The sequence below is a fragment of the Mirounga angustirostris genome, unplaced genomic scaffold, assembly GCF_029215605.1.
Source record: "Mirounga angustirostris isolate CCGP_5_RB_7025 unplaced genomic scaffold, mMirAng1.0.hap1 SCAF_6, whole genome shotgun sequence".
Lineage (NCBI taxonomy): Eukaryota > Metazoa > Chordata > Mammalia > Carnivora > Phocidae > Mirounga > Mirounga angustirostris.
Window position 1 is genome coordinate 98,496,395 of NW_026991714.1, and position 11,000 is coordinate 98,507,394.

The 11,000-nt window shown below is 39.4% G+C and overlaps 1 protein-coding gene, 1 long non-coding RNA gene and 1 other non-coding gene across 4 annotated transcripts in view; 2 read left to right on the forward strand and 1 right to left on the reverse strand.

Moving 5' to 3' along the window:
• The window catches only part of TET1 (tet methylcytosine dioxygenase 1), a 142,621-nt gene that overhangs the window by 120,620 nt on the left and 11,001 nt on the right, over positions 1-11,000 (forward strand). The window contains exons 12-13 of the mRNA XM_064594717.1: positions 1,895-2,032; positions 4,893-5,241. Of these exons, the coding sequence (XP_064450787.1) occupies positions 1,895-2,032; positions 4,893-5,241 (487 nt within the window). The remainder of the gene's footprint in view (positions 1-1,894; positions 2,033-4,892; positions 5,242-11,000) is intronic.
• Positions 5,231-11,000, reverse strand: part of LOC123846491 (uncharacterized) — a 39,972-nt gene continuing 34,202 nt past the window's right edge. For both annotated transcript variants that reach the window (XR_010412460.1, XR_010412459.1), the window contains exon 6: positions 5,231-5,364. This is a non-coding gene — a long non-coding RNA (uncharacterized LOC123846491). The remainder of the gene's footprint in view (positions 5,365-11,000) is intronic.
• Positions 10,764-10,870, forward strand: LOC123847199 (U6 spliceosomal RNA). Its single transcript, XR_006791451.1, has one exon. It is a non-coding gene; the product is annotated as a U6 spliceosomal RNA (small nuclear RNA).

Consider the following 11,000-nt stretch of genomic DNA (forward strand, 5'->3'; position numbering starts at 1 on the left):
AATTTTAATTTATGAAACAGGAATGCATGATTGATTCAACACAAGAAAATTAATCAATGTAGTATACTAACTACATTAATAGAACAAATGACAAAAAACACATGATCTCCCCATAGATGGAAGACATTTGACAAAAATCCACCACTTTCATGATAAAAACAGTTAACAAAATAGCAATAGAAGGGAATTGCTTCAGCCTGATAAAGGACATCTACAAAAACCCACAGATAATATCATAGTTACGATAAAGACTAAAACATTTTTTGCTTACTGTCAGGAACAAGACAATATCTATTCTCCATTCCTAGTAAACATTTTGCTAGAGGTTCTATTAAGAGCAAGTTGAAGAAATTCAGAGTAAAAAAGGAGATAAAATGATCTCTACTAGCCAACGGTATGCTCCTATGTGTGGAAACTATTGAGGGATACACATACATACACACTCACTATTTGAGCTAATCAGTGAGTTTAGCAAGGTTTCAGGATACAAGATCAATATGCAAAGTCATTGTTTTTCTACATACTAGCAATAGACAATCCAAAAATAAAAATAAGGAAAAACAGATTGTCAAAATTTTGCAATTTTGTGCTTCAAAGGACATCATCAAGAAAATATACGAGGGGGGCGCCTGGGTGGCTCAGTTGGTTAAGCGACTGCCTTCGACTCAGGTCATGATCCTGGAGTCCCTGGATCGAGTCCCGCATCGGGCTCCCTGCTCGGCAGGGAGTCTGCTTCTCCCTCTCCCACTCCCCGTTTGTGTTCCCTCTCTCGCTGTGTCTTTCTCTGTCAAATAAATAAATAAAATCTTTAAAAAAAAAAAAAAGAAAATATATGAGGGGTGTGGGAAATGAGGAGATGAAGGTCAAGGGGCAGAGGCTCCCAGCCATAAGATAAATTACATTTGGGCATCTGTTGCACAGCATGGGGAATATAATTAACAGTACTCTATCATAGACTTAAAAATTTTTAAGAGACCTTAAGTGTTACCACGACACACACAAAATAATCCTCACTATGTGAAGGGATTGAGGTGTTAACTAACCTAAGTGTGGCAGTCATTTTGCAAGGCTGTATATGTCTGCAGTCATCACAAGGTAGAAAATAAGTGTATAATGATCTTTTTATTTTAAACATAACCAGAGATCTAGATTTCTTCAATCTTCGTTTGTATTATCATGAATAGCATGCTCTCTGTTAATTGCTAACCTTTGGGTTTTTTGTTGTTGTTTTTCTCATTGTATTATGTTATGTTAGTCACCATACATTACATCATCAGTTTTTGATGTAGTGTTCCATGATTCATTGTTTGCGTATAACACCCAGTGCTCCATGCAGAACGTGCCCTCTTTAATACCCATCACCAGGCTAACCCATCCCCCCACTCCCTCCCCTCTAGAACCCTTAGTTTGTTTTTCAGAGTCCATAGTCTCTCATGGTTCATCTCCCCCTCCGATTTCCCCCCTTCATTTTTGCTAAGCTTTGGTTTTAAAAAGAGTCCTAAATTCTATATTGGCTCATGAACATATGTATATATGTTTACCTACTTTTTATGGACATTGAAAACTTCACATGTACTTCATGCACTGTAGTAGTCTCTCTTTCTCCAGGGATAATTTAGGCTTGGTCTGCTCAATATTCACCTCCAACAGGTATTGTCGTCAGCCTACCATCAGTCACAGCCAGTCATTGTCACTTTACTTGCTGTCCTCCTAGACTCTTCCTCCTGAATGTTACTGAACTACCCATCCACTACTTTACCACACTACAGTCAGAAATCTCTGACTTACAATGTATAATTAGTTTAAGAACTTGGTCAGGAAGTGATTTTTACTCTTTACTAAAGGAGATTCTTTCTGGCTCTTAAAACTTTGTGCCATACATTTCTCTTTTTAGGTAGAATATGAACATGTTGCCCGAGAATGTCGGCTTGGCAGCAAAGAAGGTCGTCCGTTCTCTGGGGTCACTGCTTGCCTAGACTTCTGTGCCCATCCTCACAGGGACATTCACAACATGAATAATGGAAGCACTGTGGTATGTACCTGGGTGGCTTTTGATTCTAAACGGTCCATTGCTGTGTACTTAGGCTGAGGTCCTGAAATATGATGATTGTTAAAAACCCTATTTTATGTTCTGTCCCACATAGTTTATAATATCAATGGTATTTAAGTTATTGTTGATATACTTACACAAAGTTACAGAACTGGCCTTAAATATTTTGTTCAAAGTCTTGAATCATAGTGGTACGTTTGCTAGGAAGTAGGAGTACAATTCTATGCCATCAAACTGGTAGGTAGGAAGTTAAGCAACTTACTGTTTTTTGTTTTTGTTTTTTGCCTTCTGTGTATCTCAGGGTTTTTGTGAAGGAACTAGGCCAAATGTATCATCTTTTTTGTGCCAGTATATATGTATAGTTATGTTAATATACCAGAATTGTCAGAAATATTTGCATTTAGGTGTGCACACTTAGATTTACAGCCATGGAAAGAATTACATGAGCATAGTGTGAAGTCAATCAAGAGATGTTTAAATTAGGTAAAAGACTGTGGAGAGAATCATGCAATGGTCCTTTTGTAAGTGGAATGGGTTTTGCTTCCAGTAATTGTCTTCTCACCTGGTAAAACATTCCGCTCTATTTTTGCACTACACCAGTCTGTTTGGTTGGCCCCATGTAAGAAAGATAGCTACAGGTTCCTGAAAGTACACAATCTAATCCATCAAAAGGCAGCCTTCCTTTCTTGTTTGGCCAATAAGTCTGTGAGTGATAGATTAAGGAGCCTTTTTTTCCTTTTTTCTTAATCTTTCTTGTCCACTGTTGTTGATCAGTGGAGCCTTTGAGATCAATGATATTATAAATCTGTCTGGATGAATCTTGGCCGGAGTGTGGTTCATTGTCATTGTGTGGCTAATATGTTTTACCTGGTTTGCTTCATTACAAACTATCTGTGATCAGGCTGAATTAGGTTCAGAATCGAACTAAATTTTGGTTCCACTTCTCTCGTGCTTCTCCTGTGTATTATTCAGTGCTGCCTCTTCTCCACTGCTCTTGTTCAAGCCATGAGGCTCATACCCAGAACTTGACATAACTCCACAAATTTCCCCATCTCTGAAACCCTGAGTTCTCCAAATTCGGCTGCCAATTCTCTTTTCACCCTGTCTGCTGCCCCAGTCCTTCTAATTATGCTTCTCATATCTACTCCTTGTCCCCTTCTTAATCTCCCTGTGAACAAATAAATTGATTAAGTAAACATTTATTGGTGGAAGAGTCTACTTTTTAACATGATTACTTTAAAATTACTGACAAATAACACCCAAGGGAACTCAGTATTTCAAGTCTTGCTGGTAAATGTGACTATAAATATTGAGAAAATATTGTGATTTTTAAAACTTTAAGGTTATCTTACTTTCCTATCTGTATTCATCAAGTCTATCGAGCTTATAATCAGGCAGTTTTCTTTCTTTCCAGCCTACTGTCTTAGAAAGAGCCCTTAGCTCTAGGAGAGATGTTTTTAATAAAAATAATGAAACCATTCAGGGCGCCTGGGTGGCTCAGTCGTTAAGCGTCTGCCTTCAGCTCAGGTCATGATCCCAGGGTCCTGGGATCGAGCCCCACATCGGGCTCCCGGTTTGGCAGGAAGCCTACTTCTCCCTCTCCCTCTCCCCCTGCTTGTGTTCCTTCTCTCGCTATCTCTCTCTGTCAAATAAATAAATAAAATCTTTAAAAAAAAAAAATGAAACCATTGGATATATTTTTGGTGGCTCTTTAATGACCCTTGAAAATTAATTACCACTAAGATACTAATCCATGAAGAAAAATATGAATATTAGGTATCAAAGTCAGGAATTTCCTGTATGTAGTTCTGTAGTTTTATTTCTCTACAATGAATAAAAATAACTTTTAAAGTCAGGAGAAGGACTGAGATAGGTTATATTCAAGACAGAATTTTCTTCAGATGTCTTACTTCACATGCAAAAGAAAGGTAGGTAACTTATTGGTATGTTCCTAGCCAGAATAGAAGTAACATCAAGCAGAAAGAGAAAATTTATCAAAATGAAATGTTTAATTTTTAAAAACTATTAGAATTTTTAAAAATAATTTTTAAAAATAATAAAAAATCAATTTAAAAATAAAACTATTAGAATATAAGTCCTGCTAGAGAGAAATCTCTTGTGCTTCTTCTTTTACTTCATTAATATCTGTTCAGTGCATTTAGTGAAGAAAAAATCACCTTGGGGGTGTGGGGGGCAGGAAAAAAAAAATCTGTATATCTATAGATAAATTCCACTTATAAGCAGAAGTGAAGAAATCCTAAAGGAAAACAGAGTAAATTAGCAAATTCTTCCTAATTAATCCCCCTCTACCCAAAGAATGTGACATTATTTGAGAAATAGGGAAATATATAGGCTAAAATAATGTCTTCTTAATGTTTTACATGAATGCTGTGGACAATCCAGTAGATATTCCCTAACTTAGGCAATGAAGTAAAATGGAATGTAACAAAAGGCTTACTATTTAAAATATAGGAGTTTTGGGGTGCCTGGCTGGCTAGTTGGAACAGCATGTGACTCTTGATCTCTGTGCCCTGAGTTTGAGCCCCACACTGGGGATAGAGTTTACTTTTAAAAAATACCATAAAATACATAAACAAGTATAGTGTTATTGACTTATAAGATCAACTCAAAATTATACTGGTCGGCTTACAAACAGTTGATAAATTACTAGAATTGAAGCATGTTGAGTGGCTTGATATGTATTTATCCAAAATCACTATACCGGCAGTAACCAATGGAAAACAGAACGGGAATACAGATCCTTTTGACAATGGCAACAATTAGAAGGTAGAAATAACTACGATGAATGTGCAGGACCTATTTCATGTTTTCTTTCTGTCAGGTTTGTACTTTAACAAGAGAAGATAACCGCTCCTTGGGGGTTATCCCTCAAGATGAGCAGCTGCATGTGCTACCGCTCTACAAACTCTCAGATACAGATGAGTTTGGCTCTAGCGAAGGAATGGAAGCCAAGATCCAATCTGGGGCCATTGAGGTGCTCGCACCCCGCCGTAAAAAAAGAACGCGTTTTACTCAGCCAGTTCCTCGTTCCGGGAAGAAGAGGGCCGCAATGATGACAGAAGTTCTCGCACATAAGATAAGAGCGGTGGAGAAGAAATTCATTCCTCGGATCAAGCGCAAGAATAACTCGACAACAAACAATAGCAAGGCTTCCTCGCTGCCGCTTTTAGGTGAGGCCTGTGGACCCTGCTGACTCTCTGTGCACAACTTCCATTGGCCGAAGGGTTGGGACTTGCCTTTGCACCTATTTCCCCTCTCCTTTATCTTTGCTGCTCTCTTAGGAATGAGGCATTCTGGGGGAAAAAGAAAGAAAGAAAAAACCCAACTTTTGATCAGATATCAATTCAGTTAGATAATTGTTCTTAAGTCTCCTTTGCTTTTTAATACAGGTTGGTTTAGAGTTCAAAATAAGACACTGACTACATTCACATACACAATTTCTCCATAATTGCCAAAACTCAAAGTCAACAAGAGAGTGGCCCATCCGTATTTCGTGGTATTTTTTTCTGTTTATGGTGTTTTGTCTTTTTAAACATGTTTTTATTGTTTGTTCCCCATCTGTTTCGAAGCCCAACTCCTCCTTCTTGGCATACGTGAAATGACATTGCTTCCTTGAAGTCTTCCTCACTCAAGTTTAGCATCAATTTAAGTAAGGCAGTCAACAGGTATTACAGGGCACCCCTTTGTGCGGTTGTGGGTGCTAGAAATGTAGTGGTGGAAGAGGAGAGGGAGGGCTGTGCAAAAAAGCCATTTGAATATGGTTGTCAGAGCGATTTGCTGAGAATGAGGCATTTGAGTCAAGGCCCCAAAGCAATGAGGATCATGAGTGTTTTTATTTGGAGAAATAGCATTCTAGGCAGAGTAAATGGCAAATGTAAACGTCAGGAGGCAAGAATTTGCCTGGAATACTTGAGGCAAGCAAGGAGACCAGTGTGGCTAAAGCCGAGCATGAAATGGGGAGAAGAGTAGGAGATAGATGGGAGAGGGAAGAGGGGTCTCTGAGCTGTTCATCCCAGGCTTTGTTGACTGCTCTAAAGACTTTGGCCTTTTTTGAGTGAGAGGAAGGTTAGTGGATATTTCAGAATCGAGAAGGGATGGGGCATCTGGCTGGTTCAGTTGGTGGAGCATGTGACTCTTGATCTCTGGGTTTTAAGTTCAAGCCCCACATTGGGTGCAGAGATTACATAAAAATGAAATCCTTAAAAAAGAATAGAGAAGGACTGTAACCTGACTGAAACCTAACATTCTGCTTACTGGATTGAAACTAGAAAATAGTAGACAGAGAACAGAAAAGTAGGGCAGTGGTATGGAGGCCATCCTAACAGCTCAGGAGAGAGGTGATGGAGCTTGGTCCAGATTGACTAATGAGAAGGATGAGAAATGTCTGGTCCTGGATGTTTTCAAAGTAGAGTCAACAAGATTTCTCATAAATCTGGAATGTGGACAAAAAGAGAAGTGTGAGTGTTTATCCTGATGTTGGTCTGAAGAAACTAGAAAGATGGGGAAATCACCAAAGGTTATGAGAAAAGGGGAGAGAAGAATAGATTTGGAAAGATACAGAGGGAGATCAGAAGCTCACTTTTGGACATGTCAATTTCAAGACACCTGTCAGACAACTGTTAATAAATGATGTAGGCTCGAGGTATGATTTAGGTAGTCAGCTGCATAGAGATGGTATTTAAAAGCCTGAGAGTGAATGAAATCACAGAGACACTAAAGGAGCTAGAAGGACAAATCCTAGGAATTCCCAATCTGTACAGGCTTCAGAGATGAAGAACCAGCAAGAGAGATTGGAAGGTCTGGTGAGGTAGGAGTGAAACCCCAACACTGTATGTAGTGTTTCAAGGAGGGGAGGGATCAACCATGTCAAATGTTGCTCTGTGTCAAGTGAGATGAAAATTGAAATTTCACCATGAGTTTTGTAGGCTACCAGAGGTCCTACTTGAGCAGATTCAATAGTGAGAATGAATGAAGTAGATTGATAGGGAAATGGGAGAGAAATGGAGAAATTCTTGTGGTTGGCTATAAAGGGGATCAGTTGAATGCAGTGACGTTTACAGGGCTGAGAGGTTTTTTTCTGAAATGGAAAAAATTTTAAAGATACAAAGTGAGTGAATAATTTAATGAATCCCACTTCCCTCTTATGCTCCCAATTTAAAACATTTTTTAATTTTAAAATTTTATTTTATTTAATTAATTAATTTATTTAAAAGCAGCCTCCACACCCGGTGTGGAGCCCAACATGGGGCATGAACTCACGACCCTGAGATCTAGACCTGAGCTGAAACCAAGAGTGGACACTTGACTGACTGAGCCACCCAGGCTGCCCCTAAAACATTTTTAATACATAGTAATTCTTATTTCATCTATATCCTTATCCAGGCCCCACCCCTTCAAATTTTTTGATAATAAATTGCAGAAGTCACATCATATTATCAATTACTTCATCAGTATGTGTCACTAAAAGATAAGGAATGTTTAGAACCACAATACCCAAAACAAATAAATCAGATAATGCCTTAATACCAGTCAGTGCTCAAATTGCTCCATTTGTCTCCTAAATGATTTTTCTTTTTTGACATTTGCTATGTTTAAATCGGTATCCAAACAAGGTCACATGTTACAGTTAGTTGATATGTCTCCTCTACCACTTTTCATTTAAAGCTTGCTTTTCCTATTATTCCTTCTTTTTTCTTTTTTACATAAAGCAGAAACCATTATCTTGTAGAGACGAATTCAGCTTCATTTTTGAAAACACTTAACTATGGGGGCACCTGACTGGCTCAGTAGGTAGAGCATATGACTCTTGATCTCGGGCAAGATGGCGAATTCAAGTCCCACATTGGATGTAGGGCTCACCAAAACAACAACAACAAACCAAAAAACAAAAAACACTTGCTATGGCCAAGGACACTGGCTGATTTCTACATTCTTGTTTCTTCACATCAGGAAACACAGTGTCTGATGGTATCTCTTTTTATGATGTTAAGGCTGATCCATGGTACAGGTGTTGTGAGCGTGATTCACGGATTATAATGTTCCCTATGAGCTTTTTACGTGATGGTTTTATTATTTTGTTTTTTTAAAGATTTTATTTATTTATTTGACAGAGAGAGACAGTGAGAGAGGGAACACAAGCTGGCAGAGTGGGAGAGGGGGAAGCAGGCTCCCTTTTGAACAGAGAGCCCGATGCGGGGCTCGATCCCAGGACCCTGGGATCATGACCCGAGCCGAAGGCAGACGCTTAACGACTGAGCCACCCAGGCGCCCCTTATGTGATGGTTTTAGAAACGCTTACTATCATGTTCTATATTCTTTATTCCATTAGGAGTAACAAAGTCTACCATTCTTTCTCCATTTGTTAGTTGATCTTTTAAAAAGAAATATTGTCCTTACCAATAACTTGCTAACTATGAGTTATGGTTCATGTAGAGAAATTAGAATAAATGCTTGGCAATTTGACTTTACTCACCAGTTTTCAGAATACAACTTAATTCCTAGTCATCTTCCAATGTGTTCAATTTTTTTTTAATTTAGTATCATTTTGATCTCATGTTTTTTATAGTTTTTGTTACTATTTTATTGACAGTATTTATATTTCATTATTTTTTTTAAAGATTTTATTTGACAGACAGAGAGAGACAGCGAGAGAGGGAACACAAGCAGGGAGAGTGGGAGAGGGAGAAGCAGGCTTCCTGCGGAGCAGGGAACCTGATGCAGGGCTCGATCCCAGGACCCTGGGATCATGACCTGAGCCGAAGGCAAACGCTTAATGACTGAGCCACCCAGGCTCCCCTATATTTCATTATTATTTATAGTTTATATTTCAGTGCACATTAAATAGGCGGGGGGTTTTCCCAGTTAAATATGAAAATGCTTTTTTTTTTTTTTTAAAGATTTTATTTATTTATTTGACAGAGAGAGAGATAGCTAGAGCAGGAACACAAGCAGGGGGAGTGGGAGAGGGAGAGGCAGGCTTCCTGCTGAGCAGGGAGCCCGATGCGGGACTCGATCCCAGGACCCCAGGATCATGACCTGAGCCGAAGGCAGACGCTTAACGACTGAGCCACCCAGGCACCCGAAAATGCTTTTAAAAATCCTCAAATTGAGGGGCACCTGGGTGGCTCAGTCGTTAAGCGTCTGCCTTTGGCTCAGGTCATGGTCCCAGGGTCCTGGGATCAAGCCCCACATTGGGCTCCCTGCTCGGCGGGAAACCTGCTTCTCCCTCTCCCACTCCCCCTGCTTGTGTTCCCTATCTCGCTGTGTCTCTGTCAAATAAGTAAATAAAATCTTAAAAAAAAAAAATCCTCAAATTGAAACCAATATTCTCAAATTGTCCCATCTTTGATCAGTAGAAACCCATCATGCTGGCTTCTGTACTTTTTTGTCATGACCCCGATTGTCTTTGATAGCTTCCTTAGCTTCTGTTCCGACAAGATGTTCTAGGCTCATCTTATATAATCCTGCCCCATATATAAATTAAGCCATTTCTCCGGGGAATCCAAAGAAAAAAATACACCTTGAATTTATACTGGTACTCAGCATTAGAATTACAGGGTATTCCTTAACTTTGATTTTTTTATATTTGCAAGGAGAGTTGGCTTATTTGTTTTTTGTAAGGAGAGAGAAATGACAGTGCAGACATTTATATAATGCTAGGAAAGATTCAGTAAATCGATAGTGAAGATGCAAGGCAGAGAGAATCAGCATTCCTTTTTGCTTCTTAGCTCCATTTTACAAATACTTAGTTTAGATTTATTTTAAGATGCCCATGTCTGGTTCCATGCTGCCTGTAAACAGTATTCCTATCATTTTCGTCTTTGTGTCGTTCCCTAATAGCATCTTCACAAGCTATGATTTTAGTAATATATATCCTGTTAGTAGCCCTCTCCACAATATTTGGCTTATAACCCCTTGTCCTTTTGTAATCTTACCCGTAAGAATGTTTTTATTTTTTATCTTTTCTATTTTTAAGATTTTATTTATTTATTTATTTATTTATTTGAGAAAGATAGCAAGAGAGAGCACGAGCAGCAGGGAGAGGGAGAAGCAGTTCCCTGTTGAGCAGGGAACCTGATTTGGGGCTTGATCCCAGGACTCTGGGATCATAACCTGAGCCGACGACAGACGCTTAACCAACTCAGCCACCCAGGTGCCCCCATAAGAACTTTTTTATATAGATTTATCCATTTCAGTAAAAGGCTCCTTCCTTTTTTTTTTCTCCTTCCCCAACCCCCCAAGACTCATTACTCTTTTATAATCTTTCTGCCCCATGATTTATATTCTGTTGACAACCCCTATAATAGATGCAACCACAGATTTCTTAATGTGCCACCCCTTGGGTTCCATGTACAAGTTCTCTTTAAAAATGAGAACTGGCAGGGTGCCTGGGTGGTGCAGTCGGTTAAGCTTCTGACTCTTGATTTTGGCTCAGGTCATGATCTCAGCATTGTGAGATCGAGCCCTGCGTCGGCTCTGCACTGGGACTGGAGCCTACTTAAGATTGTTTCTCCCTTTGCCCCTCTCTCCATCCCCCTAAAAAGAGAGAGAGAGAACTGGGACGCCTGACTGGCAGAGTCAATGGAGCATGAGACTCTTCGTCTCAGGGTTGAAAGTTTCAGCCCCTCATTGGGTGTAGAGATTACTTTTTAAAAAAAAAAGGAAAAGCAAGATAAAAATGAGAGTTATCATGGTGCTGGCTTTGGCAGCACATATACTGAAATTGGAACAACACAGAGTAGAATAGCATGGCCCCTGCGCAAGGATGACCTACAAATTCATTAAGTGTTCTATGTTTTATTTACTTTTTTAAAATTTTATTTACATGGGGCGCCTGGGTGGCTCAGTTGGTTAAGGGTCTGCCTTCAGCTCAGGTCAGGATCCCAGGGTCCTGGGATCGAGCCCCGCGCCGGGCTCCCTGCTCCACGGG